We start from the raw sequence: 20,420 nt of genomic DNA, 5'->3' as shown, positions 1-20,420 counted from the left end.
TCGTATTACAGATAGTCCTTCAGCTTAGGATCGGTTGTTTAGCAACTCGTTGTGACAGACCTGTCAAAAGCTACTTATGACCCAATTTCAAAGGGACAATAGGTGCACAGACCTTTAGGGCGGTTTGCAGTGTACCACAATTATGTGACTGCAATTTTTTGGGGGGTTACAATTAACCCTAACACCCCCCCCCCCCCCCCCCGCTTCTGGCAAAAAATTGCTGCTGGGTGAATTTGCTTAATGACAGCTGCAAGAAAAGTTGAAAAATCAGGTCCAGTCAAATGATGTCTGGTCTTACAATTCTAACTCCGGACTCAATTATAGTCATAAAAATAATGACTACCTATTATATATAGTATAATGTGCATGGCTGAAACCATGTTAATTTCTTTAATTTTTGCCAGCAATTCCACAGTGCACTGAATATCAGCAGGGGATCTGTGAATTGAGAGCTCCTGGCTGAAGACACACAATAGAGGTTCAAGAAAAGATTGATAGGATTGTAAACAAATAACAGGAAAAAAAAAGGTTAAAATTTAGATCACACTGTATTTTGGCTTTGTCATTCAGGCACATTCTAATAGCTGTAGAAGCCAAAGTGTTTTCAAGACTTGATGCTTGTAAATACAGGTAGTCCCTGACTTACAACAGTCCTCTTAATGAACTTTCGAAGTTACAACAGCACTGAAAAAGTGACTTACGATCATTTTTCACACTTATGACCGTTGCAGCATCTCCACGGTCACATGGTTTACCTTAGGATGCTTGACAACTGGTTCACATTTAAGACGTGAAGACCGGAAGCTGATGCCTCTGCGAGACGGACGGGAATTTCTGGGGCTCCAGAATTCCTGCCAATAACTCCGTGTTGCTAACATAACTACTGAAGCCATTCACTGAACAAAAGGGGCAAGAAAAGTCATAAAATGGGGCAAAACTCACTCAACAAATTTCTCACTTAACAAGATAAATTTTGGGCTCGGCTGTGGTCCTTAAGTCGAGGAGTACCCAGAGAGACCAAAAGGAATTAAAAACCAACTAAAAATAGGCAGTTTGAATTTTCTGCCGACAATGGCATTTGAATGTGAGATACAGCAAAACTGCACAATGACTTTCGCATTGAACTTATTTTTCAAACAGAAGAGCAAGAGCAATAAAAGGTATTGGAAGAGAAAAACGACAACAGATAAAAATCCCCTGCCCAACGCTTCAAGTACCAAATAAGCAGTAGCAACAGGTGTCCGTATAAGCATATACGCGGTTCACGGAAGGATTCGTGCTGCTTAAAAAGGAAAGGTACCAGTGAATATCTTACAATATTTATTGGAAGTGGGGAAACTAACTCTCCATAGTGAGATCACAATAACGGAGGCACAGCTTGCCCGAATGTAGTACTTATTACAATTCCAAACAAACACTTTCAAAACCAAAATGCTAAAAGTACGGAAAATGAAAGTCTTTCTCTATGGGTCTTTCCCCCTCCCCTTCTTAGATAGGCAAACATTGGCAGATTCCTGTGCCTTGCAGGTCAGCACAATCCCATGTCAAATTCAGTGCTATTATCTTACCCAAAGGGGGCGGGGGAGGGGAGAAACCCCCCTCCCCAAACTTGGATTTTGACAAAAAGAGCGTGTGGATACTCACAAACATTCAAAAAGGGAAGCATACATTGGGTTGGGGGGTTTTTTTTGGCAGACAAGGTTGCCTATTCAATACAGACTAGCCAGCACTCACAAAACATAAAAAAGGGTTTCAATCATAAAAAAATACTATAATTCAACACCAGACTTTTTTTTTTTTACAGTTATAAATAATAAATAGCATAACACAGTAGATTACAAGTGGATCTCTTTTCTGTTGGTTAAGCCTGGTTAGATCTCAAGAAGTAAATAAACCATTTGCTGTAGCCCAAACTGAGCTAAGCTACTACAGGTTTATCCCGCCTCCTGGCTTAAAGGTAAACTCCTTACAGACCAACAAGTGTTTCGAGCCCAACAAACAGGGAGCCTTTCTGGCCATTAAGCTTGCCTTGTGGCTGCTGCCTTCCAGGCAAACCTGACCCTGAAGAGCTGGGAGGATCTTCTCCTCTTCCAGCCCCTCAGGAGCCACCAAAGAGCAGCAGGAGGACAGAAGCACCTGGTACGAGCCCCCTCCCCTTAAAGCCTTTCCTCTCCACCCAGGTCCTTTGCTTACATTCTTCCATTCTTTTACTAGGTCTCCTAAGGCACAAACGTTGCTCAGTGCCGCGGGAGACACCGACTATTTGACATATTCTACTTGATAGCCCAAACAATTGCCCCTTTCCCCTTCTCCCCGCCCAAAAAAATATTTTTGCAACTGGTCATCCCTGCAGCCTTGGAAGCCATCTCTGTACAAGCCCAGAAACAGCAGGTGAGTTAAATCTTCCTCCGTCTGCTACGGATACTCGACTGCAACGGAGCCAGCCTTCACAAAGTGTTTTGGCTCTCAGAGGTGACGACAGCGGCAGCCGCTGCTGCTTCAACCATAAAGGGCAATTTTGCAACTCTTCCTCTTCTCTGGAAATGAAAAAGTAGAAGATGCAACTGAGAAATAAAGAAGTTCCTACTATAAAATAATTCTTTAGGGGTATTGTGAATGGAGGGGAGGGGAGAGGGGGCCCAGGATGTGCCATTGTCCAGCAGAAACAGTTCATTTCTTCCCCCTAAATGAATTTCTAGAGCAATCTAGCTTATTCTTAAAAAAAAAAAAAAAAAAAAAGCACGTTGAACAAGGACAGTTTTCTAACAATTCTCTCACCCCCATCCTTTACCTCCAGAACCCACGACCATGATAGCAACAGCGAAAGGCTTCCCCGCCTACCATTTTCACACTAATATAAATTAGGTGCTTGTCTTGAAAAATTCTAAAAAGCGTTGCGGTTTCTTTGAAAGCAAAGATAGTAATGATTTCAACAGATACGGGTAAAATATCGGGTTGGATTTAAAAACAAAAAGCTGCAAAACCAGACAGCCAAAAAGACCTATCGTTAAGGGCCTGACGTGTCGGTTGAAAGAGTAAAGATCATCAAAACCAGTCGGAGAAGTTGCTAAGAATTAAAGTCGCTTTCATATTTCCACTCAGTACTTAAAATCCTCAGGTCCTGGAGGATTTATTTCCCGTGGATTTTCTCAGCGCGTATGCAGAGCGAGAGGACAGAGAACGGGCAGACATCGACCCTGCCCTGGGAAAAGTCACTTGGGTGAAAGGTCGTCCATCAAGAGGAAGGAAGAGCAGGAGTTGGAGCATGCGAGGGGCGATTCGGTGGTGGTGCTGCCTTTGGCCAAGGAGTCGGAGGAAGAGCTGATGCTGCTGGTGCTCCCATCCAGGATATCCGAAGACAAACTGGGAAGAAATAGGGGAAAACATGCCGTTTTATTCAAGTAGACTTTGAATAAAAGGATGGGGCAGCTGCCCTTTTGCAGAACGGCCCTTAAACAATATCCCGAAGGAGAGTAATTGTCAGGGATGCCTGCAGTCCCTTACTGGAGAAGTAAATGGGAGGGAGGAAGGAACATTACATTAAATAGCAATAGCACTTAGGCTTATATACTGCTTTCCAGCCCTCTCTAAGCGGTTTATAGAGTCAGCCTCTTGCCCCCAACAACCTGGGTCCTCATTTTACCCACCTCGGAAGGACGAAAGGCTGAGTCAACCTTGAGCCTGGTGAGACTCAAACTGCCAAATTGCTGGTAGCTGGCAGTCAGTAGAAGTAGCCTGCAATACTGCATTCTAACCACTGCGCCACCGCGGCTCATATTATTAAATATTATTTATCTCTTAAATTAATTAGCATCACTCAAATGATTTTCATGTTTGACACCTGCAAAGGATACTAAGTTTGCCTCTTCTTTTACTCGGAGTTGAGAACTGACAGGAGGTGGAGGGAAAAAATCGGATGTTTCTCTTTTCAATCTAGACTTCTTTCCGGAATGTTACATACACAAACCCTGTCTTCTCTTTTATGCACCCGCAACTCACTTTTTCCTTTGCTCAAACAAGTTTGACTGAACGGCTTCTGAAGCATTTAATCCATTCAGGAGCTCCAGCAGGTCACCTCAACCTCACGGTGTGAATTATTTCACTGCAAAATCAGGGGTGGGGGGGGGATGCTGGAATCCCAGCCCCCGATGGGACTGACCATCCAGATTTAAGATTGGTTTTGTGATTCACCCCAGTCACAAGGCAGAGAAATTTCTTCAACTGGCAATCCTAAACTTCTGCAGTTGTCGGATTTATTTTCTCGTTCCTACTTGCTCGAGGAGCCAAGTGGGAAACTAAGGTACCATAACGGACACCAAAAAGACAGGACTTCAAAGAATCAACACTTTGCCCCAATGGAAGCTGCTGACTGGTGGCAGCTTTTCAGAGGATCAGACAAGACGGTGTCCCAGTTCAGCCTGAGAAACACCACTGACTGAATTTCAGAACTTTTGTCCTGGAAGCAAACATCTGGCCAACACTTTGTAGCCCTTTCTTAAATCTCAGGGTGATTCTTCTTGCTTGATCCATGAATTTCTCAGTATGGGTCATAAAAATTACGCACGCTGTATGAAACCGTAAGGAGCAGAGGCCCCAACTGCCTTGGCAGCCCACTCGTAAGAAGGCGGCATATTCTAAGCAACCTTCCTGCAGAAATAATTTACCATGAACTGAGGTCAGTCAGGTGGGTGACATCAGGGGAAAGCATGTTCGTGGTTCCTTGGAAAAGTCTCTTTGGCTGGCTTTCGGTCTCCATTTCACCTGTGGGAATTCAAGCCGTTCTTATTAAATTTGAAAAGGAAGCTTTTTAAGAGAGGTTGTCCCATCATCTACTTCAGATGGACACGCTTTGCCACAGAAGAGAGATAATATCAGTACAGCACAGAAAATCAAAGCTTTGTTAAGAACAAAGCGAACTGGGAGAATTGTGCTATGAACAGATAAAGGGTGCCTTATTCTTGACATGTAGCAGGTAGGAAGTGTCCCTCCTAGTCTCCTTCTGAAAAATAAGCCTTGGCAAACTACCCAGAGTACATGGCTGTTTTTCAAAAGGAGGGAGGGTTAACCCTTCCTTCTTTTCCAAAGAAATTCTCCTGCAAGCTCCAACAACATTCCAAGTTTATATCCAATCTTTTACAGGGTTCCCCCCCCCCCCCCGTCTTAATCAAGCAGAAAAGGATAAACAAGTTTCTATTTTCTGCTTAGGGAGCGAGTGAGAGATTGTCAACAACCATCTCCCTCTCTTGAGAATTCTTGTTTGTGTGATCCAAGACCAAAATCCAAAATTTTTTCAGCTTCTTGCTGAGCAGATTTGTGGAAGGTTGCTTTCGTAGCCCTACTGGAATCAGCTAGAGACCATGTAAAACAGGAGCAAAATTCAAGACTCTTGTGTTTTTAATGTAGGAGAAATATACTACCATTCAGCCTTTACTCCAAGGCTGGTGGCCCTGAAATCTCCTTATTTTATAGCGCTGAAGGAATATGCATTCTCCTTAGAACATAGAAGAATGATAGACTTCCATCACGCGGAAATACAAGGGAGGTTATTCTCTGTGGTCAAATATATCAGCCTGTGTCCAAGAACTTCACACAGATGTCTCTGTAAATTGAGATCACTCCATCAGCAGGAAGTGATCGATCAAATAGGCTCTCTGTCCTAAATATATAGCAACGACCAGCTGGGGGAAGATCCTTGTGCTGTCTAATATCTGATGTACTGGACAATATTTTGGAAGCATTACATACCTTTTCTTTTAATGGGACCAAGTATGCTGGGCCTGATACAGTTGATTGGACTCTGACTCCTCCTGCTAAAATCAAAGTCAGAGTATTATCTTTCTAGGATGTTTGAAGACTCTGAAGGTTGTAAGGAAACACACCCCTGAATTATTTTAAGATCAGTGTCTGTTTTAAGACTATAATTATGTATGAACTCCAGAAATAGAAGACCCCACTTTTTGCCAGCCTTAATAAGTAATGTAACCAAAGGTTTCTGGGAGTTGTAGTACATTTGGAAGCAACTAATCTGGACAGAATGGACAATATTTCTTATAGAGGACATGTAGAGGGGCCAAGAAAGAAATTAAAGTTAAGATACATGTAGCGTTTCTTTAAGTTTCACAAGCAAGTACCTGACTGTGTTTAATTCTTACAAAAGAAAGCTAGATTTATATGTGACTGAAGTAGGTTTATAGATTTACACCTGACTGAGGTGTTTCTTATGTTTCACAAGCTAGATACCTGATGGAGTATAATTCTTGAAAAAACAAAGCTTGATTTTCCAGATTTCTACCGTCCTGGACCTTCCTCTACCTTTCTACATTATCTATTCCTGTCTTGTTAGTTCTACCTGCTGACTGGGTACGGCAACTGCCGGAGACCATTCTGGCACTTACCAAACAAAAACTAGCAGAATAATTTGTTTATGAATCATTTTGCAAACTTTTCTGACAAAGGAGACATCTACAAGAGACAGATGTTCTTGTGAACTTGTAGTCACACTTAAGAAAAAGACAGCAAGTTGCAGCTTTGTTGTTCCACTGCACTGCCTAGAAAGTTTCCTCACCCTCATTTCAAGGAATGTCATGCGGACCTTTTGATGACGACTAAACTGTTATTATTAAGAAGGCCTCGACACTTCAAACACTTCAACTCACTTTGAAAATCTCCTCGTGGGACTAGGAATAGGGCTCGGAGGCAATCCGTTACTGCTCACAAACATTTGCAGAGACGGTGAGAAGCATTGCTAGGAAGGAAAAGCAGAAAATGTGCATGGGATTTGAAAAGACAGAAATGAGAAATTCATCAGCGTGATCCGTGGACATGAGGGGAAGGGGAACTTCTCCAGATCTCTCTGACCTACCTTTCCTATACCTCTGGTGGGTGAAGGAGCTGGAGAAACAGGAATGAAGTCTATTCTCTTTGGAGAGGAAGATTTTTCAGATTTGTCCAAGTCGTTGTCGCTCTGGGAACACAAAGCATCCCGTTTATGGTTTACGTGGCATGTGGCAGCCAGAAAAGCTGAGCCGTTCTAAGGAAAAGCCAAGTGGTGAACCGGCCACTCCCCTTAAGCTACCTGTCTTGCTCCTTACGTTCACTGGTTAAGTGAAGGAGTGGAATTAAAATATTAAACATCTGTATAAAGAGATTACCAGGCTCAAGCTTTCTTCCCATGACTGGCTTATCTGCATTGCTGTTTGCACTTCCCTAAAACACAAAAAGGGTCATCAGTGCCACAGCAGGACGAGAGGTGCCACTTCTAGAGAGCATCTGAATCACACCTACCTTTCATGGGCTGTTTCTCTGTTCATCAGGTCCACTCCTTCCTCCTGAGGAAGAGGAAGAATTAATGTCTCAGGGGCTCGTACCTTTCTGCCTAAAATTGACTGGCACTTTGTTATAGGGTGTAGTTAAGAGTGGAAAGGAGCAACATGGTCAGCTGAACCATCGCTTGGGTGTGAGAATATTCCTTCTACAAAGCACTGCCTGCTTGCAGTCACAATGTCAGGTGTAAACTGGAAGCTGTGTTTGCATCTCCAGCCCTGGCAGCTTCACAAGTTGAAGTCCACACGTTGTAAAGTTGCTAAGGCGGGAGATCCCTGCAGTCTGAAGGGATTGGGTGTGTGTGTGTGCTTTCACATAAGAAAGCTCTAAAAGAGAGAACATTTGGAGTAAGTGTGATGTTCAATTTAGGTTGCCAAAAATGTCATCGTGCAGCTATGTTTTGAATCTGTTAAAAAAGAATCTGCAGAGAAACCCGAGATATATTCTTTTAATGGAAGAAAGAAACCTGTTTTATTCACTTACCCTTCTGATCTGATGGAGTCGACTACTAGGGATACGGATCGGAGATGATGATATCAGCTGCAAAAAAAAAATACATTCATTTCAAAAGCCAGCAAAAATAAAAAGCACAAGCAAAACAAAACCTCCTTCCTTTCAGGAGCATTATTTTCATGTTGGAGAAGCATACCACCACGCAGCCTGTGCTTCAAGGTAGGCGGCTCTGAAACCTCCTCGTTTTATAGCACTGAAGGAATACTCATTCTCCTTGGAAGGCAGAAGAATTAACAGCTTCCGTCATGCAGAACCACGCCAACACCCCCATTCCAAAATGACCAATGCATGACAAACTAAAGCCTATTGCTCTGTGTATTTTAACTGCTAAGAAAGGGCATTAACTCAAACGCTTTTTGTCAAAACAGGCAACACAACTTGTTTTGGCAGAGCAAACCACAACTGCAGAGTTAACTATGTGTTTTAAAATCCAGAGAGGCATTTTTGATGCTGTTGAACCCAACCAAAAGCCTGAAAGAAATTGCAGACTCTGGATTTCTCAGCCTTTGGGAAGGGCACCTGCTGAGGATGTAGCCGACAACTTCATTCTAGGTCCTGGACATGTGAAATCAAGAGGATTATATGTTTGCCCATCCTGCGTTTCCCAGTGCTTGTATGTGCACATTCAAAAATACATCCACAGGCCAATTTCTCGGTCTCCAGGAAGACTGAGAGGTTGTTATTCTTATGCCAAAACCAGCCTGCTGCCCTGGCTCCATCCCCATCCCTTCTGCTACCTAATTCCTCCTTACAGTAGACTTCCAGGGGACTCCCATCTGCAAAGCTGATCCTTGCATTACCTAGCTGCTGCCTCTTAGGGGATCAACCCATACCAGTCACTAAAGCTCGGCCTTCAGCATGGTCTTCTCTTGCCTTGACATACGGGGTCCTTCAATTCCAATCACCTTCCCAATGTATAAAGTCCAAAATCTTTCTGTGCCTCCCAAACACTCACCATGCTATGCCGGTTCATAACTGTTGTGCTGTTCCTGCGGGTTCGTAAGACATAAGGCTGAAAAACCTGCGAATTATCACTGGAAAGAAATAAAGCAGAATTGTTACAACTCTGCAATGGTTTTTCCACCCCTTTGCTTTTCACCATTAATCTACCTTCCGTCCTTTTTCAGTCTGTGGCCTTTTCCTACTACACACCTTGAGTGCTGCAAAGGAAGACACCTGTCCTTTTGGCTAGAACTGTTTCTGCAGGGTGCCATATCAATTGCCAGCGCCATAAATGCGTACGTTATATTCCCATCACTGCCTTCCCCTAACCCTTGAGCAGATACCCAAAGAACTGGTTAATTCTGTGGTTCTGCACCAGGGGGGAAAAAATTCACATCTTGATAACTTCCATTGCAAATCTAGGTCACTCCGGCTGGGGAATTCTTCAAGTTGAAATCCACATCTCTCAAAGTTGTGAAGAAACACTGATCTAGACCAAGCTAGGGCATCTCAACGTGCCACATTATTATAAACCTTGTTGCTTTAATTATACATTATCATCATTATTGGTTTTTTTTTATCTTTTATTACTCTTTGGAGATTTCCCAGCTATACTTCTTTGGCAAGGTGTGGGGGGAACCCCCCCCTTTTCCTTGAGTTGTCACCATGAATCCACTTTTTCTAAAACGTCATTGCATCCTTTTCACTTGGCTGAATTTTGTTTTAAAAAGTTTTTTTATTTTGAATACATTAAAACAAGACACAAACACACAACATTTATATACATATCACTTTTTCCTACAGCTATTTCGAAGTGATCCTTTCTTGCTATTTACATCTATTTACACATATTTTAACTTTGTCTTATTCAACAATTATTTTCCATCTTTCTTTATTTCTTCTACATTGTAAGTTGATCTTCAACATTTTTTCTCCCCCCTCTCCTTTATTCCTCCTTCTCCTTTTTCCTATTCTCCAACCATTCATACCACCTACATCACACTGTGTAATATTCTGTATCCTCTTTCTCCTTGAGTTCTTTTGTTAATTTGTCCATCTCTGCGCATTCTAAAATTTTTCTAATTAAATCTTCTTCTGATGGCAAATTTTCCTTCTTCCAATTTTGCGCATAGACTATGCGGGCTGCTGTCAATATATATAATAGAGCCTTGGTGGTGCAGCAGACTAAAGTGCTGTTAAGTAGCGCCAGCTGCCTGCATTTACTGCAAGTTCAAATCTCACCAGGCTCAAGGTTGACTCAGCCTTCCATCCTTCCGAGGTAGGTAAAATGAGGACCCGGATTGTGGGGGCAATAAGCTGACTTTGTATAAAAAAAGAACAACGCTTGGGGGGGTGGGGGCGAAAGCCCTACTAAGCAGGTATATACCAAAGTGTGAATGGCATATAAATTGAATCAATCAATCAATCAATCAATCAATAATAAGAAGAGCCTTGGTGGTACAGGGGTTTAAGGCACCCTGTTATTAAGCTGGTTATTAAGACCAGCTGCCTGCAATTACTGCAGGGTTCGAATCTCGCCAAGGCTCAAGGTTGACTCAGCCTTCCATCCTTTCTAAGGTGGGTAAATTGAGGACCCAGTTTGTGGGGCAATAAGCTGACTTTGTATAAATATACAAAAGGATGAAGGCTATTGCTGAGCACATTGTAAGCCGCCCTGAGTCTTCGGAGAAGGGCGGCATATAAATCAAATTAAAAAAAAATAATAATAATTACTTGGCTGAATTTTGAGGGCGGGTGGTGCATGAAAGGGATGGGGCGATGGCAAAAAAAAAAAAAGTTTAGCGACTGCTGACCCAAAATAATAATAAAAAAGGGAATTACAGATTTATATCGATTTTTCATCCTTCTCGGCACTTACAAGGTTGTTTTCCTGAGAAAAACAACCACCACCTGCCACCCCCACCCCCACAAAACCTGGGGGTCTCCCCAATCCAGAGAGGCCCTTCCTGTGTGTTCTGGGGGTCCCAGAGGCCCTTTAAGGCAGGGGTGGGCAAATATGGCCCCTTTATGACCTGTGGACTTCAACTCCCAGAATTCCTGAGCCAAACTAAAAGACGTGGGCAAACAAGACTGGCACCTATTCATCCATATTACAACAGCAGCGAGAATGGCACTTGCCAAGCATTGGAAAAACCCAAATACACCATCAGATCAATTTATAATAAGATATTGAATTGTGCCGAATTGGACAAATTAACGTATATCCTATTGCTGAGCACATTGTAAGCCGCCCTGAGTCTCCGGAGAAGGGCGGCATATAAATTAAATTAAAAAGAAAAAAAAAAGAATCCATATACTACAGTAACTGGGAACGCTGGTATATATGGCTAAAGAAGAGGACAAACATAGAATATAGTATTATAGTTTTATATATATATTGCTTTTCAACAGGATACAAAAAGCCCAGAAACTTGTGAATGAGATTTCACAGAACTAGGGCTGAAGAACAACTTAGCTTACATAGGTGGAACCTGGCTAGAAAGAATATGCATATATATATATATATATATATATATATATATATATATATATATATATATAGTAATATAGTATTAAATATATACTTAATTATAATGAGATAGCATTTGGTATTTAAAATAGTCAATGCTATTTGAACAAAAGGATCTACTGGGATGTAAATATTAATAAGTATCTGGGGGGGTTCGATACGACCCCCGGTTAGTCCTTCTTTGTGGTTGTCTTTATGTGTTGTATTGTGTACCTATATATAACTGATATCTGTCTGAAAATTACATTATATGTTTTTTTATTTGTAAATAATTAATAAAGATCTATTTAAAAAAAAAAAAGGAATTATGGGAGTTGGAAGTCCACAGGTTGTAAAAGGGCCACAGTTGTCCACCCCTGCCTTAAAAGGGACCCCACAAACTCAAATAAATCCACCTTTTTCAAACATCTGGACAGATACAACCCCATTTAAGAGGGGGAAGGGAGGGCGCTTCCAGACCTGCTTTCTCCAACCTGGCGCCCTTTGAAAGGAGGAGGAGGGGGAAAAAAAGCCCATCCTGCCTCAACCCGGCACGGCTGGGAAGCATGGGTGTTGTAGTCCGACCCCTCAGCGAAGAGGGCGGCCGGGGCGAGCCTTCTTCTTCTCCTCCTCCGCCTGGACTGCAGAGCCCATCCTGCCCGGCTCTTCCCTTCCCCACCACCACCACCACCCCGCAGGGCGGCGGTGGCGGATGGGCCCTGCAGTCACCTGAGGCCGTGGATGAGCGGCGCGCTGTTGGAGCGCCTCAGGCCGCCGCCGTCGCTCCCGGCCGGAGGCAGCTCCAGGTCCAGCTCCATCTTCTCGGCCTGGGCCATGGCGAGGGCGGCGCTCAGCGAGGAGGAAGGCCGCTTGCCCGGCTCATGCCCGGCGGGACGGCGGGGCGCGGCGGCGGGACTCGACGGAGGCCTCAGGCCGCCTCCCCCGGCTACAGGCCGGGGCGGTGCAGCGGGATTCGGCAGCCCCGGCGCCGGCGGCGCCCCATGCCGAGGGAATCGCGGGGCGGCAGCGGCGGCGCCCTGCCTCTTCGTGGCCGCGGCCCGGCCTGGCCCGCCCGGCGGCTCTCTGAGGGAAAAGGAGAGGGGGCTGCGCGCGCACCCGCCCGCCTGCCCGCGCCTGCGCGGTGGCGGCGGTTGCCAAGGCGGTGGCAATAGCGGTCGGGGGGGGAAAGGGGAAGCGAAGGAGAGTAGGCCGCTCGGAGGTCCTGCGCATGCGCGACGGGCGCTCGGGCCGCCGCGGGGCGGGATGCTCTGCCCCCCTCCCCTCCCCTCCCCTCCCCTCCCCTGCTGTAAAAAAAGAAAGAACGACGAATCACGCTTGGCCAAGCCGCCAGGGGAGGCGCTGATTCGCTGCGCTGCGGGTTACTTTGTGGCCTCGCTCCTTTCCGACTAGCCAATCAGAGGAGCGCTTTAAGCGAGAGCGGTCCGGGAACGTTCTTTGGTCTATTCCCCCCCCACCCCGCTTCTTCTTCTTTTTAGCCCGCTCTAGGTGGCCGGTTCGAATCCTGCCCTGCAGCGTTTTTGGGCTTTAGTGCGGGTCTCCCCCAACTTAAAAAAAAAAATGCTTCGAGTTGAAGGGTGCGCTTGTCGTTTGTCCGCGAAAGCGGTGCGGCTCAATAGAAGAAGAACGGCAGGTAGCCTACCTGGAAAGGGAAAAGGGCCGGATTCGCACCTGGGTCCCAAGTCATGACCACAGGGACTTGGTTCACACGTGTACAGTAGCTCAGGAGCAGGCTTCGTCTTCTGGGTTACATCTCCATCAAATCATAGGGAAGGAAGCCTGACAACATAGATGAACACACAATGCCTGGGCTTAACCATGGCTAAACTGTGGTTTGTCCCTTTTTTTCAAACTTTTATTTAGAACTTGCACGAATAAAATGGGGGGGGGGGGGCAGAAAACACCTGCAATTAAAAATCTTCAAGTTTGTTAAACGATAAAAGAAAAAAAAAATAGGATTAGTACATCCTAATAAATAGGGAAAGCAAAGGAAGAGGGAAGAAACTTCCCAAAAAGATAAAATCTTCCCCCTTTTAATGTGGAAATTTTAAATTTGTTTTAATTATAGGGTTATGGGTAAGGCGTTTTAAATTGGGGAGCCATTTTGGATTTAATTTTGTTTTAAATGTATTTTAAGGTTTATATTGTATGTTTTTTTTAATCTTGGCTGTTCACCGCCCCAAGTCCTTCGGGAGAGGGGGCGGTATAAAAATTTAATAAATATAAATAAAATATAAATATAAATATAAAAGGAAAACCTATTTATATATTACAATTGTCAGCGGTGAATGACTTATAAGTTCCCCCTGCAGTTATAAAATGTTACTGTCAAATATCACAAAGTCTCTGCTACAGTTGCACATAATGCTTTGTCCTCTGGTGTATAGAAAACACTGTATTTTCCAAAAGGGATCCATCACAAGTTTTCCCCAAAGCCATTCCTTAAAAGATTCAGGAAGGAGAATTTGTTCACTCCTTGTCAAATCATCCAAACCCATCATTCTCTCCACCTGTGTCCTTCTCGGGACCTCCCACAAAAAAAAGTTAGTGGTATAAATTGGGTCCTTAGCCAGCCAGAGATGGGAAGGAAGGAAAGAGACATTTGGGGTGGATTTATCCTGTAAAATTGGAGCAGGTGTTTCTTTATTAAGCTGGTAAGTAAAAAAAAAAAAAAAAAAACAGATCTCACAATCTTCATTTTCCACAAAGTTGCCAAAAACCTTTCAGAGAAACTATATTTCGGTTAGTGGTGGAATTGGTGACTGGCCTCCTACCTCACTGTGCTTTTTATTTCTTCTTGAAGGTGTTTGTCTACAGATGGTGCCAAGATGTGTTTGAAGCATTTTTAATATATATATATATATATATATATATATATATATATATATATATATATATATATAATAATTAAGTGGGTCTGTGCAACTTTCAACTGTAAGCCATGTTTTGTTAAGACTTTGCTTAAGACGACACTTCCAGTTAAAATTAAATAAATTGTTATGGAGGCCTAGCAGGGGTAAAATCCAGCAGGTTCTGACAGGTTCTGGAGAACCGGTAGTGGAAATTCTGAGTAGTTAGGAGAACCGGCAAATACCACCTCTGGCTGGCCCCAGAGTGGGGTGGGAATGGAGATTTTGCAGTATCCTTCCTCCAGGAGTGGGGTGGGAATGGAGATTTTGCAGTATCCTTCCCTTGTCACGCCCACCAAGCCACACTCACAGAACCGGTAGTAAAAAAAATTGAATTTCACCACTGAGGCCTAGGGTAATAGGGGAATATCGCCTTTATTTAAGCAAAGAAAAACACATTTAGCATCATTAAAGGCAGATAAATTGACCTGGGAGAATAAAGAGAATTAACGATGTACTTTCTGCAACATGCTATGTCTAAACAAACTGATTGCTCATCTAAACAAGGCATATTGTATCTTAGTCTCATGTGAACTGGGCCATCCTGTCAAACCCTTAACCCTTGTTCAGGCATAGTGTGTTGTGAGAAGCTAGCAATTATGCTCATTGGCCACAATTTAGGGATTATAGCATGTTATGCAAACTCAACCCTTTCCCAAATAAATGATTAAGGTTAATCCACTCAAGTTTCATCTGGAACTTTGTGGGACCTTCCCTTTTAAAAAGGTGCTAAATTTGCACCATTGAGTTATAATTTATTTCGGGCAGGGGTGAAATCCAGCAGGTTCTGGAGAACCAGTAGCGGAAATTTTGAGCAATTTGGAGAACCGGCAAATGCCATCTCTGAGAGTGGGCCCCAGAGTGGGGTGGGAATGGAGATTTTGCAATATCCTTCCTCCAGGCGTGGGGAGGGAATGGGGATTTTGCAGTATCCTTCCCCTGCCATGCCCACCAAGCCACGCCCACAGAACTGGTAGTAAAAAAAAATTGAATTCCACCACTGATTTCAGGTATAAAACTATATTCCAAAGCGTAACCATTTTTTCCTTGTCATAGCTAATAAAGTTTGCTTAGGTCTTAATTTTTCTACCTCACTTCACAAAGTAATTGAAACTTCCCTTTTATTTATTTATTTTATTATAAATCTAATAAAATAAATAAATAAATAAATTCCATGAAGGTTCCTAGAATGCTGTAAGGCAGCTGTCCCCTACAAAAGCAATGGACTTTCTTGGGGTTGTTTTTTCCTTGAAAATGTTTTGCTTCTCATCCAAGAAGCTTCTACAGAATTCAGAATTGAAATTTCTTGGATGAGAAGTGGAACGTTTTCAAGGAAAAAAAACAAGAAAACCTTTTTGGAAAAGCGTCTTTGGGGCAACTATGACCTGGATGATTGAGAATCTCTATAGACATCTGTGAAGCCGATGATTGTAATCCCAGTGTACAAAATATACTGGTAGATGTTGGGCTGGAGAAAGACTATAACCTTTGTGAGGGGAAGGTAATGAGAAACTATGGTTGGCCTAAGAGTGTCTTCTATGTCCCTGGTAGAGACAATGTTCCTCTTGGGGATTTCCTTATCATCAAGAGACACTTTTAGCTATCAAGTGAAACAATGCTGGAATGTTTAGCCCCAAAGTGTACCCAATGAATTTGACCTGTTTCTTCCTAAAATAAAATCGAACAATTGGAGAAGTTCCCGGATCTCTCCCGATTTTCTTGACTTGACAGAAGAAACCTGGAAGGATTGAGACAACATGGAGGAACTGAAGATGAAAATCGAGGCTTTGGAGCAAGAGAAAACTGACTTGCTCCAGAAAATCCAAACCATCCAAGAAGATCTGAAGGCTGTTTCCAAGGAAAAAGATTCCCTGAAAATCTTGGTTGAGGACCTTCAGGCCGAGAGAGACACTCTAAACAGTACCATGCATAGTCTTTACAAGACCATCGAGAAAACGGTTGCTGCAGTGAGTAACGAAATACGTATATTTTTTAATAACCCCATCTTAACATTGGATGGGAAGAAAGGTGGGAATGACTGATGCCTTCATGTTTCTCTGTTTGGGTTGTTAAAGAACCTGGAACTGCAGGATCACGTGAGAGCTACCGCTGAGTCATCCAAAGGTTGCTGTGAAATCTTAAAGGAAGCCAAGGAGTCTCTCTTGGCTAAGGGACCTCACTCTCCAAAGGGTCAGGAAATGATGGCTTCACCAATGGCTGACCTGGGTGAAAAGGTAAGAACATTGTAGGTAGGTTTCAGAGTAGATATGATGGGTTTACAAAACTGTACAGCACAACTTGAAGGTGGGTAGACTTCAACTCCCAGAATTCTCCAGGGGGGAATCATGGGAGTTGAAGTTCACCCATCATCACGTTGCCAAGGTCAAAAAGCCCTGTTGTAAAATGTCTTCACTGGAGGTCTTATGCTGCAGTGCTTGGAAAACATTACTTTGACTTGGATGTCTCTCAACTACTTTGAGTTGACCAGCTCCAGCAGTAGATGCCTTCAACCATTCCACTTCTTGACTCTTTAGCTATTTTCTTCTGTTTCCCTCAACCATAATGTTTGGTTCTGGTTTAATGTCGAACCCTTCCAGCTCGGCTTATTTGATGAATCATTTGTCAGTTGTGGTTTGGTATCAAATGCAAACCTAGCCAGATGTTCCTAATGAAGTTGACCTTACTCTTTGAGCAGCAAACATCTGAAAAGACAAGTTCTGGAGACAAGTTGTTCCACTGTCAGGAAATTTCTCCTTAGTTTTAGGTTGCTTCTCTCCTTGATTAGTTTCCATCCATTGCTTCTTGTTCTGCCTTCAGGTGGTTTGGACTTTGGAGAACAGGTTGCCCCCCTCGTTTAGTTCATTTTTGCCATGTTTTCATTGTTCCATTTTTGCCATGCTGTCCTACATTTTCACCTCTTTCACTAAGCACACCCACCCTAAGTAGGAAGTACTGTAGAGGCTACACCTGTTTGCTGCCTTCTGGAATCTTGTCTCGGTAGGTGAAGACGGTGACAGCAGAACAAGCCCACCAAATAACTGAGGAGGAGGAGGGGCTGATCATTGAAAACAAGAGACTACAGACAAATCTTCAAGAAGTAATGCTGGACAACTCCTATCACAGAAGAAGGGTGATGGACTTCTGGCAAACCATCTTCAGTCTGAGGATGGAGAATGACCATCTTCGCCGGTTATTGATTACATTCACTGAGAAGGTAGGAGGAAATTATGGGCATGCAGAAGAATTTTGGAGAAACGTTATCTTTTCCTCTAATTCTAGATCAGGGCTCTCCAAACTTGTGGACTTCAATTCCCAGAGTTGAAACTTGTGGACTTCAATTCTCAGGGATTGAAATCCACAAGTCTTAAAGTTGCCAACTGTAGACCCTTGTTCTAGATAATAGAATATTAAAGCAAAATTCCCATATCCTATTGAATGGGATATTTTCCCCCCTCCTTGAAATGGCATTTCTGAAACTTGAACCTTTAAAATATTTTTTTTTTATTTATTCAAATTTCTATACCGCCCTTCTCCTTTCGGACTCAGGGCGGTGAACAGCCAAGATAAAAACATCTATACAAAACATCACAGTTTAAAAATAAAGTTAAAATAATTTATAATTTGGCCCATAATTTAAAACTTGTCAATTAAAATCAATATTAAAATTTTAAAAACTAACCCTAAAATCAAGACAGACCGGCTAACTGGAAAAAATGAGTTTTTAGGGCCCGACGAAAAATCCGAAGGTCGGAGATCACTCGTATCTCTGGGGGTAGATTGTTCCATAGGGTAGGTGCCACCACAGAGAAGGCTCTCCTCCTGGGGGTCGTCAGCCGGCATTGTCTGGCCGACGGCACTCTGAGGAGGCCCTCTCTGTGGGAGCGAACCGGCCGGTGGGAGGCTATTGGTGGCAGAAGGCGGTCCCGTAAGTACCCTGGCCCTAAGCCATGGAGCGCTTTAAAGGTGATCACCAACACCTTGAAGCGCACCCGGAAGTCCACCGGAAGCCAATGCAGCTCGCGCAGGAGAGGAGTCACATGGGAGCGCCCCGTCGCTCCCATAATCCCCCGCGCAGCCGCATTCTGCACCAGTTGGAGCCTCCGGGTGTACCCCAAGGGGAGCCCCATGTAGAGAGCGTTACAATAGTCCAGACGAGAAGTGACGAGTGCTTGAGTGACCGTGCGTAGGGAGTCCCGGTCCAGAAAGGGGCGCAACTGGCGTATCAGGCGAACCTGACAAAAAGCCCCCCTGGCCACGGCTGTCATATGCCCTTCTAAAGACAGCCGCGCATCCAGGAGGACACCCAAGTTGCGGGCCCTCTCCGTGGGGGCCAAAATATTTATTTCGCTCTCCTTTCAGCTGCTCTTCTAATCATGGGTCTAATGGGGGGGAACTAATAAAATGCCAAAGAACAGAAAAAAGCAGCTAGCAGTAAATCCTCTGAAATCAAACTTTTGTCTCTGGGTGACCAACTAGGGCTGCCTCCCTTAGTTGAAGGATTGAAAAGGTCTAAAGTTTTTGGATTTAGCCGGCCACTTGGAGAGACAACTGGTTCTCCTAATGCAGGGGTCTCCAACCTTGGCAACTTTAAGACTTGCGAAGTGGCTGAGAAACTCTGGGAGTTGAAGTCCACAAGTCTTAAAGTTGCCAAGGTTGGAGACCTCTGTCCTAGTGAGTCTATACCCTCTCCCACCCCCTTGTTTCAGATGGTGCTAAGTAAACTTCCCATAATGGAGAAGAAAAGAGACAATATCGCCCTCCTGGCTCTCAACTTGAAGGGGGATCTGGAGATCATGAAATCTGTGGCCGCTGAAGGACTTTCTGGTCTCCCTCATGTTCAGACGGCCAACGTTCTCAAACTTCAAGGGTATTTTGAGCAGGCGACTGAAGAACTTTACTCCGTGCTGATTGATATTGAGGTATTGTCCACTGAAGCTCTGGGCATTGTGCAGGAAAAGAGGATCTTTCTGTTGATGGTCCATGCCTTAATTCTGTCCATTAGTGATGGAAACAGAAGGACTCTTTTCTGTACAGTGGCATTGTCATTTTCTTCCTTTTCCAGTTCGTTGTTCACCAGATTTATTGGCCTTCTCAGGATCCTAGCTGATGGCCTTGTGTCTGAAAGTAAAACTGAAACTGAAACGCCTCTCCTCTGCTTGTGTTTTGCATTTGGAACAGATTTCTTTTTAGGTGGGGAGGGGGAGTAGAACTCCTTAGCATCAGAGCGTGTTAGTCATAATATAGGAAACGCTCTGATGGTCATTTTGAAAAATCCTTTCTTAGTGAGCACCTAGAAGCCAAGAGGAACATATGTGGCAAATTTCAAGTTTGTAGGCTTTACAGTTCTGGAGATTTTGTGATGATGCGTGAGTGGTATTTCACTTTTATATATATATATACATTCTATTTAATCCTTTGTGAAATGTCTCACCTTATTGAAAAGAGCCCAAGTTGATTGTCGTTGCTGATTGTTGTGGCAGTGACTTCCCGTACTTTATTAGTGCAGTGTGTATGTTACTCATTTCAAAGCAGGGGTGTCCAACAGTGACAACTTAACGAGTTGTGGACTTCAACACACCCAGAATTCTGGAATTCTGGGAGTCGAAGTCTACAAATCTTAAAGTTGCCAAGACTGGAGCTCCCTGCCTTAAAATATATTCTCTCCTGTGGTTTATAAACTATGATTTCACTAAATGGGGTCAAGTGTGGCTTCTTTGACAAACCATTGTTAAAAGAAAGCTTGCCATGATACAGAACCACAGACTGAGAGCTGCCAGGACTTTAAGATGTATACCTGCACTCCTGATGCATACTTGCAGAAACTTAATAGCAGTGTTTCCAATCCTTTTAATCCAGAAAGATGAAGATTGAAATACAATCCTTCATATAAACTTCATATCCTACCAAACTACTAGCTGCCCAATCTGTGAAATGTCTTTTGAGTCAACCACTCCTGTCCTGAAAATATGAAGTATGTCCCCTTGGTCCCTCAAGGTTGGCTTTGTGTGATGTGGGAACGGTTGACTGGATGTGTGTTTGTGTGTTTTACTTCTTCCCACAAGTACTACTTCGCCGAATGGTACCGGGAGTGTAAAGAATACTATGTCAGCATCTCCAAATTCACCACTGATCTGTTGGACGAGAACTTGAAGCAACTCAAGCTGCTGATTGAGATTCAGAGTCTGAAGAAATCCGAACGCTACGGG

General features: G+C 43.6%; 1 protein-coding gene and 2 non-coding genes across 6 annotated transcripts; all 3 read right to left on the bottom strand.

Annotated features, from left to right (window-relative positions):
* Positions 1–1,307: 1,307 nt before the first annotated feature.
* On the bottom strand, positions 1,308–12,362 carry PABIR2 (PABIR family member 2). Of its 4 annotated transcripts, none has more exons than XM_070951814.1 (10): positions 12,017–12,362; positions 8,792–8,870; positions 7,807–7,863; positions 7,285–7,328; positions 7,152–7,206; positions 6,863–6,964; positions 6,657–6,745; positions 5,746–5,810; positions 4,665–4,761; positions 1,308–3,363 (listed from the first exon to the last, which is right to left on the bottom strand). In XM_070951814.1, the coding sequence occupies exons 1-10, from the start codon at positions 12,121–12,123 to the stop codon at positions 3,213–3,215; spliced, it is 846 nt and encodes a 281-aa protein (XP_070807915.1). In that variant the 5' UTR covers positions 12,124–12,362; the 3' UTR covers positions 1,308–3,212. The 4 variants fall into 4 exon arrangements, with proteins under 4 accessions (XP_070807915.1, XP_070807916.1, XP_070807918.1 ...); XM_070951815.1 differs by having other exon boundaries at positions 5,746–5,807; XM_070951817.1 differs by lacking the exon at positions 12,017–12,362 and adding an exon at positions 11,768–11,955.
* Positions 5,396–5,529, bottom strand: LOC139322986 (small nucleolar RNA U109). The gene has a single exon (XR_011600941.1). It is a non-coding gene; the product is annotated as a small nucleolar RNA U109 (small nucleolar RNA).
* Positions 7,954–8,087, bottom strand: LOC139322987 (small nucleolar RNA U109). The gene has a single exon (XR_011600942.1). It is a non-coding gene; the product is annotated as a small nucleolar RNA U109 (small nucleolar RNA).
* Positions 12,363–20,420: the final 8,058 nt, after the last annotated feature.

The sequence above is a fragment of the Pituophis catenifer genome, unplaced genomic scaffold (assembly GCF_029215685.1).
Source record: "Pituophis catenifer annectens isolate HBS135680 unplaced genomic scaffold, rPitCat1.0.hap2 SCAF_11, whole genome shotgun sequence".
In the NCBI taxonomy this organism is placed as follows: domain Eukaryota; kingdom Metazoa; phylum Chordata; class Lepidosauria; order Squamata; family Colubridae; genus Pituophis; species Pituophis catenifer.
This window is presented reverse-complemented; position numbering and strand designations above follow the sequence as displayed.